Source organism: Aspergillus campestris (assembly GCF_002847485.1).
Source record: "Aspergillus campestris IBT 28561 chromosome Unknown P168scaffold_1, whole genome shotgun sequence".
NCBI lineage: Eukaryota > Fungi > Ascomycota > Eurotiomycetes > Eurotiales > Aspergillaceae > Aspergillus > Aspergillus campestris.
In genome coordinates, this window is record NW_020194336.1 from 4,911,433 (window position 1) to 4,934,068 (window position 22,636).

The 22,636-nt window shown below is 54.8% G+C and overlaps 9 protein-coding genes across 9 annotated transcripts; 5 read left to right on the forward strand and 4 right to left on the reverse strand.

Annotated features, from left to right (window-relative positions):
• Positions 1-359: 359 nt before the first annotated feature.
• P168DRAFT_324374 (HET-domain-containing protein) lies at positions 360-3,796 on the forward strand (the record flags this gene model as incomplete). Its single annotated transcript, XM_024840832.1, has 2 exons — positions 360-3,388; positions 3,448-3,796. The coding sequence occupies 2 exons, from the start codon at positions 360-362 to the stop codon at positions 3,794-3,796; spliced, it is 3,378 nt and encodes a 1,125-aa protein (XP_024698012.1).
• Positions 3,797-4,241: 445 nt separating this feature from the next.
• On the reverse strand, positions 4,242-5,177 carry P168DRAFT_287419 (uncharacterized protein). The gene is made up of 2 exons (XM_024836572.1): positions 4,638-5,177; positions 4,242-4,580 (listed from the first exon to the last, which is right to left on the reverse strand). The coding sequence occupies exon 1, from the start codon at positions 4,929-4,931 to the stop codon at positions 4,698-4,700; it is 234 nt and encodes a 77-aa protein (XP_024698013.1). The 5' UTR covers positions 4,932-5,177; the 3' UTR covers positions 4,242-4,580; positions 4,638-4,697.
• Positions 5,178-6,759: 1,582 nt separating this feature from the next.
• On the reverse strand, positions 6,760-8,515 carry P168DRAFT_263780 (cytochrome P450; the record flags this gene model as incomplete). The annotated part of the gene is made up of 4 exons (XM_024834822.1): positions 6,760-7,748; positions 7,806-8,052; positions 8,087-8,280; positions 8,365-8,515. 4 exons carry the CDS (start codon positions 8,513-8,515, stop codon positions 6,760-6,762), a joined length of 1,581 nt encoding a protein of 526 aa, XP_024698014.1.
• Positions 8,516-9,462: 947 nt separating this feature from the next.
• P168DRAFT_315425 (uncharacterized protein) lies at positions 9,463-10,806 on the forward strand (the record flags this gene model as incomplete). The annotated part of the gene is made up of 5 exons (XM_024839905.1): positions 9,463-9,609; positions 9,666-10,029; positions 10,090-10,207; positions 10,334-10,398; positions 10,460-10,806. 5 exons carry the CDS (start codon positions 9,463-9,465, stop codon positions 10,804-10,806), a joined length of 1,041 nt encoding a protein of 346 aa, XP_024698015.1.
• A 644-nt stretch (positions 10,807-11,450) lies between these two features.
• Positions 11,451-12,955, forward strand: P168DRAFT_315426 (acyl-CoA dehydrogenase family protein; the record flags this gene model as incomplete). Its single annotated transcript, XM_024839906.1, has 5 exons — positions 11,451-11,624; positions 11,692-12,001; positions 12,053-12,280; positions 12,334-12,423; positions 12,471-12,955. The coding sequence occupies 5 exons, from the start codon at positions 11,451-11,453 to the stop codon at positions 12,953-12,955; spliced, it is 1,287 nt and encodes a 428-aa protein (XP_024698016.1).
• Positions 12,956-13,189: 234 nt separating this feature from the next.
• Positions 13,190-15,612, reverse strand: P168DRAFT_228355 (uncharacterized protein; the record flags this gene model as incomplete). The annotated part of the gene is made up of 2 exons (XM_024833127.1): positions 13,190-15,371; positions 15,431-15,612. The coding sequence occupies 2 exons, from the start codon at positions 15,610-15,612 to the stop codon at positions 13,190-13,192; spliced, it is 2,364 nt and encodes a 787-aa protein (XP_024698017.1).
• Positions 15,613-16,075: 463 nt separating this feature from the next.
• P168DRAFT_247930 (acyl-CoA carboxylase subunit beta) lies at positions 16,076-18,071 on the reverse strand (the record flags this gene model as incomplete). The annotated part of the gene is made up of 7 exons (XM_024834098.1): positions 16,076-16,623; positions 16,678-16,771; positions 16,823-17,073; positions 17,149-17,459; positions 17,517-17,655; positions 17,709-17,835; positions 17,888-18,071. The coding sequence occupies 7 exons, from the start codon at positions 18,069-18,071 to the stop codon at positions 16,107-16,109; spliced, it is 1,623 nt and encodes a 540-aa protein (XP_024698018.1). The 3' UTR covers positions 16,076-16,106.
• A 317-nt stretch (positions 18,072-18,388) lies between these two features.
• P168DRAFT_294980 (acetyl-CoA synthetase-like protein) lies at positions 18,389-20,324 on the forward strand (the record flags this gene model as incomplete). The annotated part of the gene is made up of 5 exons (XM_024838000.1): positions 18,389-18,740; positions 18,792-19,064; positions 19,121-19,160; positions 19,217-19,926; positions 19,984-20,324. The coding sequence occupies 5 exons, from the start codon at positions 18,389-18,391 to the stop codon at positions 20,322-20,324; spliced, it is 1,716 nt and encodes a 571-aa protein (XP_024698019.1).
• Positions 20,325-20,683: 359 nt separating this feature from the next.
• On the forward strand, positions 20,684-22,590 carry P168DRAFT_301922 (aldolase; the record flags this gene model as incomplete). The annotated part of the gene is made up of 2 exons (XM_024838588.1): positions 20,684-21,125; positions 21,213-22,590. Exons 1-2 carry the CDS (start codon positions 20,689-20,691, stop codon positions 22,588-22,590), a joined length of 1,815 nt encoding a protein of 604 aa, XP_024698020.1. The 5' UTR covers positions 20,684-20,688.
• Between the last annotated feature and the right edge of the window lie 46 nt (positions 22,591-22,636).

Sequence of the window (22,636 nt, forward strand, 5' to 3'; positions counted from 1 at the left end):
ATGCTAGAATTCTCGCCGGTAAGGCCTATGTCGCTCAATAGACATTCCCAGGCTTCAGAGTCAATCATGCAATCGAAAAGCAGATATATTGGCCACACCCTGTTGATGCCCCCGTGACAGTGTGAATATGGTATAAATCCCACTTGGCAGAATCATTCTTTACTAATTGGGCAGCTAGACCCATTCTCCGTTAGGCTCTGACAGGGAGTTTTTCACTCTTGAGCCTGTGGAGAGGGGGGCTAAAGCACGTCTAAGCCCCACAGTCACAACGGCTAACACCTTGTTGAAATTCATCCAATCTCATTCCCTGTTCCCAACAATCAACCCTGTCACGAAGCGTGTAGTGGTATTTCGCGATTATGGATGAACCAAGGTACCAGAATCCCCAAGAATTGGAACTACTGTCCAGCACGGAGCAAGGCATAGAAAACCCCATCCTTGTGATCCCCGCCTCTCCAGACGAAGAGGCCACGGACGACACGAGCCTTGCACCACACACGATACATGAAGGGGTCTTCTGCGATGGGCCGTCTTGTGGCAACAATTCTGACCCAAAACCTATCCAGGGCACGCGGTACAAATGCGCGACATGTCCGGATATGGACTTTTGCTTGGACTGTCTGCTGGACGACGCGAATCCTCACACCAAGACACATCCGCTTCTGAAGTGCACAACACCATCAGCACTTCCTAGATACCGAGAACAGTTACAAGCTTCCCAAACGAATAACAAACCAAGCGAGAGAGGCGACCCGGTGGTGCGACGGCACGAGTTACACAGTATTCGCTTCCAAGGTATCCAGAACCATGTCACCCGAACAATACTGAGCGATGTAATGGCACGCGACAGCGATGAAGCTATAAAAGACCCCGCGGTGCGGCAGATGGTCAACGACCGAAATCAAGTCCTGTCACGAGCGGGCAGAGAAACAACAAATGCCCTAGATGTCCTAAAGAGGGACCGGCCCGATAAGGAACCCCTCTCGGACGAGGTGATGGACCGCATCGCGATCTCCTTCGTGACTGAGGATTCACCACAGCCCAGGGAAAAGCAGAGTTTATTGGATAGCGCGGATCAGGAAGAGAAGTGGTCCCAGTACAGACACCATCATTTTATCCGTCGATGGGGCCTGTTCAGCGAGGACGATGGGCGAGACGAGGAATGGTGGATCGAAAATCCGGAGATTTTCGATGAAGAGGATCCGCGCTATCTCTGCGAAATGTGTCGTCATATTGACTTTAAGGCGCTGTTCACACAAAGAGGCCTGCCAGGCAACACCGCACCCGGACCAACCGACATCACCATATACGGGCTGGGCCACGTAATGGCCGGGGATTGCGCATGTGCATTCTGTCGGCTCCTACGAAGGTCATTCATAGAGAATGGATTGCCGGCCGACGGTGGTCGGGAACTCTTCGATGGACAGCAGATGACGCTAAAGGTTCTGGACGAGGGGCCAGAGTGTGGTCTCCGGCTCGAAGTATCGCTTTCTCTCGGACTTACTCACGACCATTATGACTCGCTGCCTCCCATACTGATTCAATGGGCTGATGGTGGGGATGAACAGCATCCCGGAGGGCGAATGATACGGCAAGAATCTACCGATTTAACACTTCTCAAATCTTGGGTTGACACCTGCGACCGCTGTCACTCCGTCCCGGACAAACAGCACTCGAAGGATGTGAAGAAAAACACACTCCAGCTCCGTTTCATCGATGTCCACGCGAATCGCATAGTGACACCCGAAACACTTCCCCGATACGCCTGCCTATCGTATGTCTGGGGAGGTATCAGTGGGACCCAGTACACTTCGGACACGAAAGCCGACCTTGAGGCGAAAAACGGGCTGTACCATGCGTCGGTGACGCTGCTGCCGACCATTCAAGATGCAATGAAAGTGGCGAAAGCAATTGGGATTGACTACCTCTGGGTCGATGCTCTGTGTATCCTTCAAGATAACGAAGAAGACGTAGGCCGAAACGTCGCCGGTGCAGGATTAATCTACAGCGGCGCGGCGCTGACTATTATTGCCTCCACCAATTCCAATCCGAGCCACGGCCTTCCTGGGGCTAGCACCGTGCCTCGGTCGAAAGGCCAGAATCGAGAGACAGTTCAAGGGATGTGCTTGGCCACGGTATTCCACAATCCTCGGAGACAACTGGAGGACATTGAAAATTCAGTATGGAACACTCGCGCATGGACATATCAGGAGCGACAACTGTCCCACAGGACCGTGTACTTCACTGAGTCGGAAATGGTATTCATATGTCCCCACGCGACCTGTTTCGAGGACACTGTACCAGCAATGAATTTGAACTGGACGCCATTGCCGAATAATGACCTCCTCCATTCAGACCCCCGTGGGATCGAGTTCCAGGTGTGGTCGGACCCGACGCAGCGCCAGTTTCCAAACAAGGCCTTTGAGACGAGTGGTGGCAGTATAACCATGGTGGCCGTCGATCCGGATGAGCAGAATGGGCGCGCGCCATGCTCCGACCCTGCCCCATTGTACCGCATCACTCGACTCTCGGGGCCGCACCTCCCCGGTCGACTTGAAGATCAGGCCGAGGCCATGACCCCATGGAAGAGGTACACTAACGCAGTGAGCCAGTACACAAAACGGATGCTCACTTTCGATGAAGATGCCGTGAGAGCTTTTGCTGGTATGACGGGCTTGATCGCCAAGGGGGCCAACACGCAGTTCTGGTACGGCATGCCCGAGTTTTTCTTTGATCGAGCGTTACTCTGGTACCCCAAACAACTCGTCAAAAGGAGAAGGCAGGGTGAACGCTCGTTGTTTCCCAGCTGGACCTGGGCTGCGTGGCAAGGTCCTATCCACTACAGAGGCAAGGGGTGGCACAATTCGCAGTACCATGGACCAGCCTCGGTCATCAAGTGGTACCAAAACCTGACCCGGCAAGAATTTATTTCTCGATGTCCGATTGATACTAGCTCGGGACGCCCCATGGAGGAGGCGATCGACGGGTCCGAGATTGATCGGTTCCTTTTTCCGTTGAACCCTGACGAGGTGAACAAGGTCACTGACCCGTCCGATGGCTGGATATCGAAGTTTGACGAAACCTCCAACCAGCACTATTATACCCATGAAGCGTACCCAGGACTCATTTGTGATTACCCGGTTTATCTTCCAGGTCAGGATGTTCCAGAGCGACCGGATCCCGAAGGGGTTCTGTACTTCAATGCCCATACCGCAGAGATACAGCTGTATGATGTGAATACTGTTGGCTCGCCAGCAGAGCCGCCCGGGGATGACTTCATCCAGATTGGGTTCCATGACGAGAGTAGATCAGCAAACTACCGCCCTCCATGGAAACGCATTCTCTACCATCAAGGCTACCGATGTGGCTTTCTTGTCCTCAATATTCCGTTCGATGATATCCAAAACGCCCCGCGGACGAAAGCTACTACCTTGCTGCCATTTCCAGAGATTCTCTCCCCGAGATCCCCACCCCTGGTGACAAGGGCTTGATATATAGGGCGCTGGATCCACGACAGGCCCAGTACTTCCTATACAAAGAGAGCCAAGAGGACGACCCGCTGGCTTCATATGACGCACCTGATCCCACAGCACCACCCGATGTCCTACCCAAGTCAGAAAACGGCGATCCCCATTGGGACGAAGGGCGATTTCCGACCGCGATGGCGTTTCCGATCTATAACGTGCTTCTCCTTCGAGCCAACGGGAGGTTTTCGGAGCGGGTGGGTGTTGGCAAGATTCATTTCCATGCATTCCACCTCGCTTCTCGCAAAACTCGTCTCGTCATGTTGAAATGAGACGGGCCGCTCTTGATCGGGGTCAGAATGGGATCCAGCGGGAAACCCCGTTCATTGTGCGTCAGATATTATTTCGAGTCTGTGCTCATTATAAAATTTGTGGCTGGGACCCATGTCGTCCAAGCAGACAAGGGTCGCACCTGCTTGTCAGAATCACAATCATGTGGATGCGCCCATTTGCAACTCCCCTCTTGCCAGTGCATTCGGAAACGTCATTATGAACTGCTACAGACCCGGGTAACACTCTAGACCCCAGAATGGATTCCATGTTTTGTCGCATCATCTGGTCAACCAGACTTCCCCGTCTGTGTTCATCTTAGACCAGACGCTATATAGCCAATTAGCCATTCATGTGCTAGCGATCCAATGGAGAATAGATAGATTAATAAACCACTGGCGAGGACATGAATATACGAGGGCTCAAGATACTTGTTAACGAAAACATGGTTCATTAGCATTTCGGTCATTAAATGTGAGATATCGTGCCCAACAAGCATCATTTTTCGAGCACCCTCATTCACCCTTCCGCCAGGTTCAAGAATATCTGGAGACTAGCCCTTGCACCTGGCCCCCAAGAACGATCTGGTGTGGCAATCCCATGTGGAAAGGAAGTCCCCCGGCACCGATTCTTACCACGGGAGCAAACCATGACAACGAAAGAAAGATGTCGATGGCTTGCCAACACGCGATCTCCCATATGTCCGAATTTGACCAAACACTGGCCAGTGAGGGCATGTCGGCTTGTCCTGTCGTAAAACGTATCAAACAATAGAGTGTCCATCGCCTTTGGATGACTGTCAGTAATGTTATGGTGGAGAATGGTTCTTGCCTCAGTACTTACCCACTGGGTATCCGCCCTGTACTTTACCACACCAACACTAGTACCACCCTCACGGCTATCCTACGAGACAGTATACACACGATCAGGTCGCCGCGCCGCAATTGCTAATGCGTTGAAGCTCCGCCGTCGCAAATTGCGCATATATGACTTTTGCTCCGGGGCAATATCACCGTACGGATGGTCCCGATCGAGTGGTTGGTACATTCGAAACATGCCCATTCCGATGAACAACGCGACCACACAACCGACCAGGACGACAAAGACGTAAAGGGAGTACTTTGATGACGCGCTCATAACTGTTGACCTCGAGAATATTGCGCGCTGAAAAGGCTCGTTGATTGCAGAGACTCACTGGGTCTCGATGGAGGTGATATAACGGGACCAGGCGATGTGGACTCGGGTTTTGTATATCGTCACTGGATCTGCCCCCGTGAAATGGCAAAGTCTGCGAGCGACGGCATTTTGACAGCACACCCTGTTAGATATTGGCACCCTCTCCGTCCCAGTGAACGTAAAAATAGCAGACCGAGACAGTATTCCGGCTCGGCCTTTGTGGTGCGTGCAACAGCCCGCTTCAAACAGGGACAGTGCTTATATCAGATTCTTTTCACCCTAGAGTTGCTCTGGTACAAAGAAATCTACTAGCTACACCTGGAAACCTCTGCAATTGTTGTATCAGCCAGCTTACTTGCGTGCTGACCTATCCTGTCCCGAGGCTTGGTTAATGACACCATCTTGGCTATTTCGTCCGACGTTCGGCCCACTCGAACTGCGAATCTTTCCAGGAACGTGCCCTACCATACGGCAGCAGAGTGACAACGATGCTGATCCGTCGCAGATCGTTCAGTCCCAAGTTCTATCGGATCGTCTTTTGGCTGGAAACAAAAAGCAGTTAATCCGCATCACGCGAAAATCACTTGATATCGATACTGTTCCTCGGTGAGATGGCGTACCGCCACAGTACTGTCTTGATCATCGTGATGAATAGGGGGTATTTCTCTCAGCCGTGTCAGCATCGAATGTTCATCTCTGGGCTAGGGGTACCTGCATCCCGTTATTTCCGCCGTTTTCTCGTGACAGTCCACGAATGGAGGGCAACTCACGGATCAACGCGTCTGTTGAACAGGTTTCAGCCACTAACGGGCCAAGACCTTCAGACCTCGTCACATGCTCGTTCTATTAGACTGATCAGGGACAACAAAGGGACATGCGACGCGACAGCCACACCCACGACCGTACGCTAGGCGCACAGCCATGGCTATGCAATTTTACAGGCCGACACACAGACCCCAAGTGATTAAAAATAATAGAATGGGAGAGCTTTTCAAGTTGATTACCCGGGAATGATATTTCCCTGATCACTACTGTGAGTCGAGCGGGAAACACTGTAGAAACCAAGCGGGTGTATGCAAAATATATCTTGGGATGTGGCAGTTTTTAAGTAGCCTTACTTCTTCTGCCTTATATGTGGTGCAAGCTGCTATGGTTTTTCAGCATGTCTTATTCTAACCATTGGACCACAAACACCAATTGGCGAGTGGAAGGGCCTTCATATCCAACCTAGTTTAGCTCGTCGAGGAGAGATGTAGTCGGGTTGTGAAACAGTTCTCTTTGTGATCTTTGTAGAACATCCTTCAGTTTCTTTGGCACTTTCAGTTCGCGAATATATATTTGGAATAAGTACTGGAGATATCATGTTATATATTTCCTGTCCGCTCTATTGATACTTGAGTTTCAGGAAGTAAACGCGCTTCAATTATACCCCATAAAGCTATACCAGTTCGACACTCAACTCACACATAGCAGACACTCGGTTTCTATTTCCCCCTTTTTCTCTTCTTTTTTTTCTATACGCAGCCAAAGAGAGCCGCTAGAACAAGAATATATTACGGTTGTTTGAGAAAGAGATTAACTTACCTCATAGGCGACAGTGTTATCTGCGAATCTATCACTCGCTTGCATGTGTTCATAGGTACGACTTCGAGTGGCGACACAAAGCCACTGTAAATAATATTTATGTGGTTTGTATCGAGATCTTAACAAGTGCCCATGTGCAGTTCAAACAATTAAGCCACCAACAGGCGTCACTACCAACAAGAGCCACACTGCATCCAGTGACATCCTAAGTGCGACGAGCCAGCTTCACCTCGATCCCACTCTGCCGGACAAAGAACTCATTATGTACCTTCCACTCCCTATCAGGATGAACCAGGCTAATATCATAACGAGCCACCAGAGTCGCCATCACCTTGTACACCTCCAGTAACCCGAGATGCTTTCCAATACACACGCGACTTCCTCCACCAAAGGTCAAATCGGCATGGTTCATCGTGCGCAGACGTGTCTGGAATTCTTCTTCGGTCTCGCGCGCCTCATCCCGAAGCCACCTCTCCGGGCGGAACATGTCCACGTCGGCGCCCCAGACGGACTCGTTGTGGCTGACGATGTACGGGTTGAGTCCAACCACTGATCCGGTAGGGACGTACTGCCCGTTGGGGAGGGTCAGCCCGCCCTGCGGAACGTATCGTTCCAGGTTCATCCCAACCGGGGGGTGGCATCGCATGGCCTCGCGGATGACGGCGTTCAGGTAAGGATACTCCTTGGATGTTTTGTAGGACACGACGGGTGCATCTGACGCGGTGTGAGGGGCGATTTCGGCACGCAGGCGTGTCCAGACTTGGGGCTGCTTCAGGGAGAAGTATAGGGCTGCGTTGAGGACAACGCCCGTCGTGTCCGCTCCGGCGATCATGTTGATCATGAGGTAGGAGATGATCTGCATGTCGTCTACGACGTCAGGGAACTTCTCCTTGGCTTCGATAAACTTGTCCAGGAAGTCGGGCTGACTGGGATCATGGTAGTGGCTGTCCTTGCCCTGGAGCCGGTCGGTGAGATGCTGGATTGAGATGTTGGTGATGTTGCCGAAGCCGGGAGGCCCGATCCGATAGATGGGGTTTTTATCCAGCAGATGGTCTAGGATCGGGAGTTGTGCGACCAGGGTGAAGTATCTCATCGAGGCGTTGGCGATGCCCAGGGTCCCGTCAAAATCATAACCCTGTTGCAAGTATCCGATGGGCTGGCTGAAGGTAGCTTTGCCTACCACGTCCCAAGTATCTGGATGGCGTCAGCCAACAGGACGCCACTGGACTGATCATGAGGGTTCCAACTTACAGTACGCAATCCACTCGTCCAAAGCACACGCACTGGTGGCGCTAGACCCGTCGATAAAATTCTCCTCGAGTCTTTGACAGAGGTACTGTATCATCTCGTCGATATGGGGCTCCAATGGGAGCACCCCCGTCATGGAATAGTGCTTGGAGATGGGCCGCTTCTGTCGGGCATGCACCCCCGGCTGGCATTCACTGAACAGATTGTAGATGATCTTGCCATTGCTCATGGCACTACTTCCGTGGTAGAACTCGGTCTGTCCCAGGTTAATTAGGGTCATCCACTTGCGGGACAAGGGGCTTCACTTTGAGGTAGTCGGCCTTGACGTTATAGATGGTTTTGATCAACTCGGGATAATCCAGGTCCAGCACGTTGGGCGCAATGCGCACCACAGGCCCGTACTTTTGATGCATCTTCCGAATGACAAGGTGGTAATTTCCCTGCCGTGCGTGATGCATTCGCCAGAGGTTCGTCCACCCTATTGCAATCTCGTCAGTGCAACGTCCCTATCGCCAACCGGAATCCACCAGACTCTCCACCCCATCGGTTTCACTTGACCTACCTGCGAGAAATGGGCCGGGGAACCGGCGCAGGGGGGAAAAGAGATAGGTCGTCAAATACCACACGGGCAGGGCTGCTAGAGACGCCCAGAGGAGTAGAGAAGCCCCATCTCGGACTTGAATGGGCCACTCTATGGCGATGAACGAATCCATTGAAGTCATGGTACGACAGTAGATGTCAGGGCACTTCTTCAGATTCGACTGTCTTTCCAGATGAACCCAGACGAAATACCGACCACCATGTCATCATAAATAGACGGCCATACCCCGATGACCCCCCTTCTCCCTCACCGCGACATCCACTCGACGAATCACCGGGACTGTGGTCTCTCCGATGGGAGTGGTCCATTGTCGCGGCACAATGTCTTGGTTTGCCCAATGTTTTTGTGGTCCTTGGCGGGTGCAACCACAGCGGTGCCAAAGTACAGTCGTGGTGCTATTCGTCTATCCACTAGGCCACTAAACTGGGCCCCTGTCGCGAATCCAATGAAGCCCGGTAATTCTGTGGCGGGAAATACCATAGCGCCGACCGGAAGTGTGTGCAATCCTTCCCCTCCGCCGGGTGTGGGTCTACGTCCTGCCGTTGACAGTTGACAGTTGACCTGTCGAGTGCACGGCCATGATACCGTTGGATCCGGTCCACTACGCTCTATGCTGGTCTCCGCGGGCGGGGAAGTCCTAGCAACATGACAACAACACGTCCCAAAGTCCGATGCTCCGTACGAGCGCCACTCCCAGGGTATGGTGGGTCCATCCAGCCGCCAAAGTCCGACCCAACGGAGTGTCACTTGACACCTACCTCCCTGTATCCCTCCGATGCCGTAGTCGACGAGGTTATACAAAGTCCGAAAGGGGGCGATGAGGGACGGACCGCTAGCTAGGGCCTTTCCCTTTAATCAGGGTCATCCTGGCTCGTACCTGGACATATTTGATTTCTGACAGCTCACAGGAACCAGGGAGTCCCTTCAATTACATATGGGGGGTGTGGGAAGGCATTACCACCATGATCTCGCTATTTCTATTCCGTATCGCCGTCGCGGATGGTTCTGGTGCACAAGATTTCTTACTGCAGCACCGTCCCTTCGCAATCTTGTCTTAAAATGTTGGAGGGAAAAGGAGTCCGGGCCGTGACGGTGATGTGGGTGATGGCCTTCCTCTCGTTTGTTATGGTTCCACTTCGGCTGTATACCAGGATCTACGTGAATAGGGCCGTTGGCCTGGACGATCATGTCTTCACGCTGGCATGGGTATGTCTTCCACTGCTAAAATTCGTCTCCTCGAGCGAGAGCTGACCACGCTCTAGGTCTTCCTCTTTCTATACACCATCTTTGTCACTATTGCGGGTCATCACGGCTTCGGTCAGCCCCTGGACTCCCTGCCGGTGGACGAAGCGGTCAATGCTGTCTACAACGAGATAGTTGGACAGACGTTTGCTGTGCTGGGCATGGCCATTGCCAAAATCTCATTGGGCATCTTTCTTCTGCGCATTGTCGTCAAGAAGTGGCACCGCATCTCCATCTGGATCTCCATGGTCAGTCTGGCCCTCGTCTCCGTCATGACGGCCATTCTTCTCTGGGCGCAGAAGAGCCCGATTAGGGCCACCTACGACCCTCGCGTCCAGGGTCGCCTCGTCGTCGCCATCACGCCCTTCTCCATCCTGCTTGGAAGTGAGTCTGTCTCGATTGGATCCCGGTCGGGGAATAGTGCGACGCTGACATGTCCTGCAGGTTGGTGTGCAGCGGTGGATTTCTATTTCGCCCTGCTTCCGTGGATCTTTATTTGGCAACTGAACATGAGGTTCGCGGAAAAGATTTCCATCGCCTGTAGCTTGAGTTTGGGGTTCATGTATGTTTTTCCTGTTTCTCCCCCAATCTCTCTGTTTTACCTTCTTTCTTTCTTTCTTTCCCTATATTCACAGGTTTTGCCTCTTTTCTCCCAGATACCCAGATACCCAGATACTAACAGTCCCAGTGCCTGCGTCTGCGGCATTATCAGAACCATCGACCTGAGCGGCCTCGGCAGCGCCAATTACACCGGTAAGACACCCAAAGGGAACCAACCGATCATGAAAACCCATCTAACGGAGAAGTCATCCAGAGGACACAGTGGGTCTTATCATCTGGTCTGCCGTCGAACTGGCAGTCACCTTGATCTGTGTTGGAGTGCCGACTATCCGTCCTTTGTATCGTGCCATCGTCCACGGGTCGCGTCCGGAGAGTTCCGACCGACGGTATGTCAAACACAGCGAGTCAGACCATTCGGCGCGCTTTCGCATGCGTGCCATCATTCCCGATGCGTCGCTTTTCACTACCGTGCGCGATGGGACGACGGAGTCCTACATCGCCCCGGACGATCGCAGCGGCAACCAGATCCTCCCTGGCCACGATCCCTGTCCTAGCGATGGCATCCGTGTGCGCGAGGAGGTGCGCGTCGAGCGGGTGTAGACTCTTCACCCCCTTGTCGTGTTTGCTGTTATTCGTTTGTTGCTGGTTATTTCACACTGGTCCGAGGGCTTGGGTTGGCGCGGCACTGTCGGCCCACTTCCATTGTGTTATATATCCCCTTGTGCGACTATATAGAAATTATTTCAGGGATGTCTCGATCTCTTGTTGATGACATGTGTTGTAACAGGGTTTTCCCTCGATTGGCACCAGGGTCCGTCATCTGGGGTTGGGGACCATCATTTCCCTTCCGGGTGTTGGTGAAGCCTGTGATGCGGTCCGAGCGGTCCGATCCGCAGCAAAGACAACAATGTCCGCCTGGGGTAGACGTGAATACGCATGGGAAATCAAACAGGTCACTGCAAGACCGGGGAATAAAATATGAGATAATGTAGATAAAACTTCCCACGGACGATCAATGTCTGAGACAAATAATCAGGGGCGGAGGTTTTCTAACAAGGTCTCCGACTGACGAACAATCATGGCGTCAAGATCAGCCTCGATCCCCACACGAGTCACTCCAAGTCCTGGGGATGCATCGGACCGATGCCCGTTCACGCCTCATATAGATAACGCGTCACCGGCAAGAAAATGAGCCAGAAATCGACCGCCATCCTGTGAATCCTTCCCTGCACATAATACCGACCATGACTTCATACTCCGACGTCCCCTTCGCCGATCCGGTGTGGCTCACCCGCCAGTACAGCCCCTATTATAACGACTCCCATCGTCGGCTCCAGCGCGAGGCTCGCGCGTACGTCGATACTCATATCCTGCCCTTCTGCGACGAGTGGGAGAAGCAAGGAGAAGTCCCAGCCGAGGTACGTCTCCCCTGCCCTATACACGAAGTCCTTCCCCGTCTGATGCATGCCCTCTCGGTCGCAATAGGTCCATCGACGCCATGCCGAGCTGGGATACACGGCCGTCGCATCTTTTCCCCTCGCCGCCGACTATCTTCAAGGCCAGCGACTCCCCGGCGATATCGACCCGCGCAAATGGGACGGCTTCCACGATCTGATCGTCATCGACGAGCTAGCTCGCTGCGGTTACCTGGGCATCGTCTGGGCGCTGGGATGTGGGAACTCCATCGGCGGGCCGCCCGTGATCAACTTTGGGAATGCGGAGCAGAAGCGTCGCTTCTTGCCGGATATGCTGCGCGGGAACCACCGGTTCTGCTTGGGCGTCACGGAGCCGGACGGTGAGTGCCCTGTGTCGTCAGGGAAGGGGAATATGTGCTGATCGGGAACAGCTGGCTCCGATGTTGCGGGGATTACGACCACGGCGACGCGAAAGGGCGACGTGTATGTGGTGAACGGCGCGAAGAAGTGGATCACGAACGGCATCTTTGCGGATTACTGCACCGCTGCGGTCCGGACGGGTGGCAAGGGCGTCCAGGGCGTATCGGCTCTGGTCATCCCGCTCAAGTCCAAGGGGGTGATGCGTCGCAAGATTGACAACTCCGGGGTCCATGCTAGCGGTATGCCTCATGACGTTCTCGAAGAGGACAATGGCTAATGCGGACGCGGGTAGGGTCGACGTACATCGAGTTTGATGACGTGGAAGTCCCTGTCGCCAACCTACTGGGTCAGGAGAACAAGGGTTTCCCGATTATTATGAGTAGTAAGTTCCTTGTCAGCCACAATATGAATAGACACTCACCTCTGCAGACTTCAACCACGAGCGCATGTGGCTGGCCTGCACCTCACTCCGCATGGCCCGTGTCTGCTTGGAGGACGCATACATCCACGCCATCACTCGGGAGACGTTCGGGAAGAAGCTCATCGAAAACCAAGTCATCCGATCCAAATTCAGCACAATGGCCCGCGGGCTGGACTCGACCTATGCTTGGATGGAGCAGCTGATCTACATGTCCGAGGTGGCTCGCAAGAAGGGCACGGATGCCGGCATGGGCGGTTTGTTCGCCAACCTCAAGATCCAGGCCGGCCGGACGCTGGAGCTGGTCAATCGCGAGGCGCAGCAGGTTTTGGGCGGGCTGGGATACTCGAAGAATGGTCGGGGAGCCCGCATCGAACAGGTCAGCCGCGATGTGCGAGTGATGGTGGTGGGAGGTGGCAGTGAAGAGATCCTGTCGGAGCTCTCGGTCAACCAGGAGATTAGGGTGATGAAGAAGTTGGACCAAAGCAAACTGTAAAGAGACATGCCACATTAGAAATTATACGCAATTTGAAGACTACCACCATGAGACAACCACGTCGTGACATTTGCACCCAGACGTAGCCCTATAAGGACTATCCCGCCAGTAATAGACATGTGAAGAAACTACCCCTATAACTCGGGCCGAATATTCACCAGAGTAGACAGAAGGTACAGAAGAACTGTCGATGCTAAACCAATAATATGTTAAATTAAACATTCTACCTCTAAATTAATCAACAGAGCACAGAATCTTCCCCTCCTCGACCGCATCGCCCTCCCTCCATGTCGTCTGGAATGTCCCATCTGCACTCACCGTGATGGCCACCTCCATCTTCATACTCTCAATCACCATCACATTCTCTCCCGACTTCACTGGCTCCCCGACCTTCTTCAAGATTGATAGGACCTTGCAAGGCATCGGCGCCGCCACCGTCCTCAGCTGCGATCCGTCCTGCGCGGCAGCCACTGACCGAATGCTCTCCACCCACGACAACACGCTGTCCCGTCGGAATTCCATGTGCGTGCCAACTGCTGGGAAATGACAGAAGATGCTCTGCGTCGTATCCAGACGGAGTCCGAGCCCGTCGGGCCGGACAGATGGGATGGCGATATGCGCGTGCTGCTTCGACCCGTTGATCGACATCTCGACGCTGGCTGTCATCCACGGGTGTGGGCTCCTGTCGTCCGCGGTCCACGAATTAACATGCACCCGGTAGGGCGTCGTGGACGTGGCGGCCCCCGTTCGTAGGGTTTCACTAATGGCGTTGTACCGCGCTGAGACTTCGCCTGCAGCCGATCGCTCCTTCTCTGTAGACTGACTGCCCGTCGGAGCGAGGAAGGAGTATATCTCATCTCCCCCAGCCGGATCTCTGGTTGGTTGGGCCTTCCACAGCCAAACCAGAGATTGTGGAGAGGTTTCCCCTTCAGGGAGTCGATACGGCCACTCTACGGCGCTCACAACGTCACAGTGCTTGTTTACGGAGTCATGGTGCTGATTTCGGAACTGACGTCGGACATTCTGAAATGGCCGCTGGCGAGCACGGAGCGCATTCGACGTAGCGAGATGGCGGAATACCACGCTAGGCAGCGCAGAGAGGATCTTCAAGTCTGGTCCCCCAATGGTCGGTGCCTGCAGCAGTTCGTCCTGGTATCTCGGCAGGAACGACGTCGTGTACCCGGGATTGTGGAAGGCCGGGTGTAGGAGGGACCGCTGTAGGAGAAGTTGGTTCGTCTTCACGCCCACGCAGGCCGTCTGGGCCAGCACGCGGGTCATCTTCTCAATCGCCATCGCCCGCGTCGGGGCCCAGACCACGATCTTGGCAATCATCGAGTCGAAGTAGATAGACACGGAGGATCCCGTCCCGACGGCGGTCTCGTAACGAATGTCGCGACCCGGGCCCAGCATCCCCGATGCCGGCTGCCACAGGTAGATCTGGCCGTGCTCGGGGAAGTAATCCCGCTGGGGATCCTCTGCGCAGAGGCGACATTCGATAGCATGGCCCCGTTGGGTGACGGTCTGGATGGCCGGCAGCGCAGCCAAGCGGCCCCCGGCGGCCACGTACAGCTGCAGCGCCACCAGGTCCACCCCGGTGACTTCCTCTGTGATCGGGTGCTCGACCTGCAAACGGGCGTTGACTTCCAAAAAGTAGAACTTGCCCGTTTGCACGTCAAAGATGAACTCCACAGTGCCGGCGTTTGCATAGCCAATCTTCTTGGCAATCGTGACGGCCACCGCGGACATCTTCCGCCGGGTGTCATCGTCCAGGAAGGGACACGGAGTCTCCTCAATTACCTTTTGGTGTCGTCGCTGCACGGAACAATCGCGGTCAAAAAACGAGACCACCTCCCCATGGGAGTCTCCCAAAATCTGGATCTCGACGTGTTTGCTGCTCTCAATATACTTCTCTAGGATGCAGTCGGCGGAACCAAACGACCGCTGTGCCTCTGACTGCGCTCGCTGTAGCTCTGCTCGCAATTGATGCGCCTCTCGGATGATGCGCATCCCCTTTCCACCACCTCCCGCCGACGCCTTCAACATCACAGGCAACCCGATCTCCGTTGCGGCCTTCTCCAGGTCGCCCACCTCCTGGCTGGATCCCGCAAATCCTGGAATCAGGGGCACTTCGGGCGCATGGGCGCTCAAGTAGTCCTTGGCCGCGCGTTTGTCGCCCAGCGTCGACATGGCGCTGGGGCTAGGCCCAACAAAGATCAGACCCGCCTCGTGCACGCGTTGCGCGAAGTCGGCGTTCTCGCTGAGGAACCCGTACCCCGGGTGGACGGCGTGGGCGCCTGCGGCCACGGCCGTCTTGACCAGCAGTTCAACATCCAGGAAGGGGTTCCGACTACTGCGGTCGATGCTGCCGAGGTTGATGGATTCGTCTGCCTCCTGCACGTGGCGGGAAAGAGCATCTCTGCGCGATTCTATCAGTACACGTAAGGAAGTTAAGGCAATGGCCCAGGGGAAACTCACTCGTCCACGTAGATGGCTACCGACGTGATGTGCAGTTTGCGGCACGTCTGGATAATGCGACAGGCGATTTCGCCTCGGTTCGCGATCAACAATTTTTGAATGACTGGTCGACCGTCGCGGTTCAATGGCGGGGGTGCGACGAACAGCGGGGTCCGCACGGTGGAGGCATCTGGTACTTGCATGCCCGGCATTTTGATGTTGGTGTTGGAGATCTGTCTCCCTGTGGCGGATTCGGGTGTGAGCTCAGACGGCGCGTAAATAAGCCCAGTACTGGTCGGGTTACCTCATCTGTGAGGCCCGGACTAAGTAATGCGTCGTCACGATTGAATCCGTTCGCGCCCGCCCCGCATCGGACCGTAGTCCGGCAATCGGTCCGCTAGGTGGAGCTGCGGACATCCCCCATGGGGTTGTGAGACTATCCGACTTACGGATCTAGAAGACGGTAAATCCTATCCGACGAGCGCAAATGATCTAGTGTATGTTTATGATGAAGTCATACATATCGCCCGATTAGGATTGGCCGGGATCACTCTGAATCGGTGGTATCATGGCCATGTACCGCATACGAGTACGCTAAAAGACAAGTACAGTCATCAAAATTGTCTATATTGGCAAAATGAAGTTTACTCTCAGCTTTGAATTATTAAGAAAGTCCCCGTAGTATCACACAGTCCCTCTACATCCTGGCCAGCAGATTATGCGTTGACGTCCCACTGACGCCAGGCAACCCGACCACCTCCAAACACAGTCCCAACACATCCCGCGTATCCCTCGGGTCGATGACCCCATCGTCGATCAGCATTGAGCTTGTCGAGTAGCACTCCCCATCCCGCTGGGCACTGTCTCGGAAAGACTGCACCCGTTTGCCCAGCTTCTCCGGCGACAGCACCTCACCCTTGGACTTGGCGCTCGATCGCTGCACCGTCTCCATCACTCCAGAGAGCTGGTCAGGGCCCATCACGCTGCACCGGCCGGTTGGCCAGGTGAAGATAAAACGGGGTTTGTAGGACCGTCCGCACATGGCGTAGTTTCCGGCGCCGTACGACGCCCCGAGAATGATGGAGATGTGAGGGACGGTGGAACAGCTGACGGCGGAGACCAACTGCGCTCCCATCTTGATGATGCCGGCGTGTTCGGCTTTGGCGCCGACCATGAACCCGGTGACGTTGTGGAGGAAGACGATCGGGGTGTTTCTGGGATGATCCTTAAGTAACAGTAGGTAGGCTCATAGGGGAGGACGGACTTACTGCTGGTTGCACATCCGGATAAACTGGGCCGTCTTGACCGCTTCGTTAGGGTTTATGACGGAGAGTTGATTTGCGACAATGCCCACGGGGAAGCCTAGTCTCATGTTAGTCATGAAACCGGATTTCTTGGGGAGAGGCATCTTACCCAGGATATGCGCCCATGCAGTGATCATGTTAGTGCCGTATTTTGGTTTAAACACGGACAGGCGAGAGTCATCCACAATCCGCAGGAGGACCTCGTGCATGTCAAATGGCTTGCGGATGTCCGGGTTCACCAGCGACAGCAGGTCCTCCACCGGGTAGCGAGGCTCCACGGCGTGGATTGGCGTCGGGACCGACACTTTTCGTACGTGAAGGGATGCCACCCACTCGCGGGCTTTGCGAATTGCATCGAATCTTCGCCCATTAGCCTCTATCACTGCGAACGGCGCGAAACGAAGCACAAAATCGTCGATCAAGAAAGGTACGTACTCATCACTGGCAATCTGGTCCGCCAGACCGGTTGTTGTCGCATGGACCTTCGCACCGCCCAGTTCCTCCGCCCCGATCACCTCCCCCGTGGCCATTTTGACCAGCGGGGGCCCTCCGAGGAAGGCCTGGGCCTGGTTCTCCACAAAGATGGTGTAATCCGACAGCGCGGGGTGGTATGCCCCACCGGCCGTCGATGATCCAAAGACGATGGCGCACGATGGCTTGCCGTGTGCTGTCCGGACGGCGAGATCGCGGAACAGCATGCCTCCCTTGTGGAAGACTCTGAACTGTTGGGGTAGGAACACCCCGGCCTAGATGGGATATTAGCATACCTATCATCCCCCGGAAGTCGGCCAGCAAAACTATACCGATTGGACCAGAGAGACCAAAGGCAGGTCATTTTCGAAAGCCACCTCCATCATACGGTTGACTTTCAACACCGTCATTTCGTTCCAAGCCCCACCACTTTGAGTGGGAATATGGGACATGAGAAGACATGGTCGACCACTAAGCAAACATCAGTCTCAATAATCCACAGAAATAATTGACTACTGGCATACCTGACTGCCCCGATGCCAGCAATTAGATTGCCACACGCGTTCGAGTCGGGGTTTTTGTATCCCGCGAACGCGCACAGTTCGAGGAACGGTGAGTCGGGATCCAAGAGCAGCGAAATACGATCCCTGGCTATACACAGTGTTACCACTTTGGTCGCGCGACCGGCTAAAAAGTTTCATACCTAAGAGCTGGCCTCTCGACTGGTGTCTCCGCATAGAGTGGTCGGTGCCCTCCTCGGCGACCTCCCCCAAAGCTGCTTCGAACCGCTCCAGCACCGGCGCCCATGCGGTTTCATTCTGGCGGAATTGCTGTCCGCGCAGATCAAGCTTGGAACTGGAGACGGGAAATAAAGACTCGCTGGCCATGTTGTGTGTTGGTTGCTAATCGACGGTCAACGAGGATAGTTAATACGGTGTTTCCCCAACGTCACCAACGGAGGTTGTTATGCATCCGCATGTCGGACCGACCCCGGAAACCCCATGGACCCCACCCTGCACCAGCCAGCGTCGGGCGGATAAATGGTGCAGGGCGTCTGGTCGATCTATGAGAGTCGCAGCACGACATACTATAGCTTTTCTTTTTCCAATTCTGTCCTACTATTGGGTTCTCGTTTGTCTCCCGTTGACCGATTCTGCCTGGTGCATTGTTTTTATCCTACCAACCTTTTTCTCCCCCCTCAAACATGGCCTCGGAATCGTCCTTAATTCATGGCCCTCAGCAGCCTGCGCTGTGGGATACGAGTCTAGGACGCCTGATTGACGACCAAGGGGCGCGCTTCAGCGACCGACCAGCTGTCATTGTGCCATGGCAAAATGCCCGCTTCTCATATCGTCAACTGTGCGATCAAAGTAAAGTAGTTGCTACAGCACTCTTGCGAATCGGCCTTCGCCATGGTGATTGCGTTGGTGTGATGGGAGGCAATCGCCATGAATATGTCGAGGCGTTCCTTGGTGCGGCGCGTATTGGATGTCCTGTTGTGGTGTTGAACAACACGTACACGCCCAAGGAGCTGGGCAATGCCGTCGGTCAATCTTGTTCGTATACCTCTCCGACAGGCCAGAAATGCTCGTTCTAATTAGAGATAGCATGCAAACTGGTGTTTATCGCCACGCACATTGGCACCCGCAGTTTAGGCGACCATATCGCCCTGCTCCGGGGCAAAGAACAACTCAATCCGATACTCCCAGACCTTCAACGTGTGGTGTGTTTTGGGTCTCAGCAAGTTGGCGGTGTGGGTGTAAATATCGAGGATTACAACACATTATTATCTCGTGGTACTCCTAGAGATGACAGCGTGCTAGAACATGCACAGAATGCTGTGGGCCCAGAAGACGTCCTGAATCTGCAGTTCACCTCAGGTAAGGGTCCCTCACTGATAATCCGCGACAAATAGCTAACACTCGCTGGTCAATAGGAACTACGGGATCCCCCAAGGCGGCCATGCTCACCCATAAGTGTGTCTAACCCTACACCCCCCCCCCAACCAGGAATGAGACTGACACCGACTCAGTAACATTGTCAACAATGCGCGATTTGTCGGACGCGCCATGCACTTGACGCCCGATGATATCATCTGCTGTCCCCCGCCTCTCTTCCACTGCTTCGGCCTCGTCATGGGCTTCCTGGCATCCTTCTGCCACGGCAGTGCCATCGTGTTCGCATCTGACAGTTTCCATGCTCCTAGCGTGGTCGATACCGTGGTTGACTTCGATGCCACGGTTCTCCTCGGTGTGCCGACCATGTTCGTCGCCGAGCTGGAAGTCATGGCCAAAACCGGGCAAAAGCCGCGCCGTCTGCGCACGGGACTGGCCAGCGGGTCGTCTGTCTCGCAGGCTCTCATGAACGAGCTGCGCGCGAAGATGGGCGTCGACAAGATGTTAATCGCCTACGGCATGACGGAGACCAGCCCGGTGACGTTCATCTCGGACATGGAGGATTCGGACGAGAAGCGAACCACCACCGTCGGACGTCCCATGCCGCACACGGCGGCCAAGGTCATTGATCGAAAGGGAGAGACACTGCCCCGAGGTCATCGCGGCGAGTTGTGTACCAGCGGGTATGCCTTGCAGAAAGGGTACTGGAAGAATCCGGCCAAGACGGAAGAGGTGATGAAGAGGGATGCGGATGGACGTTTATGGATGTACACCGGGGATGAGGCCATGATTGACGATGAAGGATTCGCGCTCATCACGGGCCGGATCAAGGATATCATCATCCGAGGTAAGATTTTGCTCCTCTCTTCCCCTTGAACTCCCTACACGAATTAACCTAATACAGGCGGTGAAAATATATTCCCCCGAGAAATCGAGGAGCGCCTGGTGGCTCATACCGCCATCACTGAGGCCAGCGTGGTAGGTATTCGCAACAGCCGATATGGCGAGGTCGTCGGCTGTTTCCTCCGCGCCATCCCAGGACAGCCCCGACTAACCACTCCGGAGGTGCAACAGTGGGTTCGCGACATGCTCGGTCGCCACAAGACTCCTCAACATGTGTTTTGGCTCGGCGACCCGCTGGTGGGGGAAGATTTTCCCAAGACAGGGAGTGGGAAGCATCAGAAACACTTGCTTCGCGATATTGGGAACCGCATTGTCCGTAGTGAGCAGGGTGCCAAGCTGTAGTCGCCTCTTTGGTGTATACTTCAATTAGATACTCAATTAGACAAATCAAACTCTATACCTTATTTTAAAATCATCGCTACCATTTCCATACTATTCAAATATCCCCACCTCGCCCATTGACAGGATGCACATGCTTGGATGTCACAAGTACATTCGTCGGTCCGGCTGTCGGACGCCTAACCCATGACGGAATAGATCGACAGTGGATTCAATCCTCACGATCACCACGGGAATAAGACGGCGGTCCGTTTCCCCGCAACAGTTCCCCTTCATCGGTTAACGGAGAGGCGCGCGGATGACATACAAGAGAACTGGATACCATGCCGCCCAGACCCTTCCAGTCCCCACATCCTCAGTCCCTTCCATGATGCATCCGCCTTCGCCCGTCCGAATCGTTGAGGTTGGTCCTCGCGATGGGCTCCAAAATATTCGTCAGCCAATTCCGACCGCTGCTAAGCTGGAGTTGATCCGTCGATTGCGAGAGACTGGGCTGCAGACGATCGAATTGACGTCGGTGGTGTCTCCCCGGGTCATTCCCCAGCTTGCAGACTGTCGCCAGGTGCTTCAGAATGCCGCCGTCCGACAACTCCTGGACGATCGAGGCCTGCGCCTTCCGGTTCTTGTCCCTAATGTGAAAGGACTCGAGATTGCCCAGCAGCATGGGGTGCGGGAAATCGCGGTCTTCGTCAGTGCCACCGAAGGCTTCAGTAAAGCGAATATTAACTGTTCGGTGAACGTTGGAATTGACCGTGCCAAGCAAGTGGCATCCATGGCTCGTGCGAGCGGCATCGAGGTTCGGGGGTATGGCCATTAGACCCTTTCTACTGTATTCTTGTTTGCTTTCCAAAATTTACCTTGCAGTAGTGTGCCGATGGACTGACTCTCTAGATACGTTTCGTGTATATTCGCCGATCCCTACGACGGTCCGACCTCCCCCTCCTCCGTTCTTCACGCGGTCAAGGCACTGCTCGATATGGGTTGCTACGAAGTTAGTCTGGGTGATACCTTAGGTGTTGGTGTTCCAGAGAATGTGCGCACTCTTCTGGAATATCTTGTGAGCCATGGGGTGCCTCTAGACAAGCTGGCCGGTCACTTCCACGACACCTATGGAGGTGCTGTCGCCAACGTCTGGGCTGCCTACCAGTTGGGCTTGCGCGTATTCGACAGCAGCGTTGGTGGCCTCGGAGGCTGCCCGTTCGCCCCTGGGGCCAAAGGCAACGTGGCGACGGAAGACCTGGTCTACATGTTCCAGCAATCCGGGGTCGACACCGGGGTAGACCTCACAAAGCTGGCAGAGACGGGCGCGTGGATCTCCAAAGTGTTGTCGAAGGACAATTCCAGCCGTGCCGGGGCTGCTTTGACAGCCAAACACAGCCTGGCCACCAAGAAACAACCCAAACAGACTCGGGACCGCTCCACGTTGCCATGGGCCCTGGTTCGCGAAACTGAGGGTCTACTCCTCCACCGCTCTGGGGTCAATCTCAAGATCATCCTGAATCGCCCTCGCAACGGCAACGCCCTCACCGAGTCTATGATATCAGATCTCACCACGGAGATCTCGGCGGCCGGTCGCGACCCCACCATCTCGCGTATCATCATTTGCGCCCGGGGGAAGTTCTTCTGTACGGGCATGGACCTGGCCAAGGGCAGCACGCCGGTGGCTCAAGGCTCCTCGGCGCGCGACGCACAGTTCGAACGACTGACGACCCTCTTCGAAACCATCGATCAATGTCCCAAGGTGACTATCGCCTGTATCAATGGACCTACCTTCGGCGGCGGCGCGGGTCTGGCGTTCGCCTGCGATATCCGGCTGGCCGCTCAACCAGCCACCATCACGCTGAGCGAGGTCAAATTGGGTCTCTGCGCGGCCACAATCTCCAAGTACATCATTCGCGAATGGGGGGTCGCGTTCGCCCGTCAGGCCATGCTCTCCGCCCGTCCGGTACCCGTCACGGAGTTGAAGGCCATGGGTGTAATCGCCGACGTCGCAGAGAGTCCTGAGAAGCTCGAGGTTCGCTTGGAGCAGTGGCTCGGGCGGCTCAAGATGGCGTCCCCTGACGCCTCTCGAATGTCCAAGGAACTCGTGCAGCTGGGCTGGGCACACGCGGGCACCGACGAACAAGCACAGGGCATCAAAGCCTTGTTCGATGCCATGATGCGACCCGAAGCAGACGGTTCGCATGGGGTGAAAGAATTCCAGGCAAAACGCCCGGTAGACTGGGATGCGTATGCGTTACAGCGGTCGCAAGCCAAGGCGAAATTATAACTTCCCCCTCCGAGTGATGATGAGGGGAGAATCTCCCAGCCGAGGG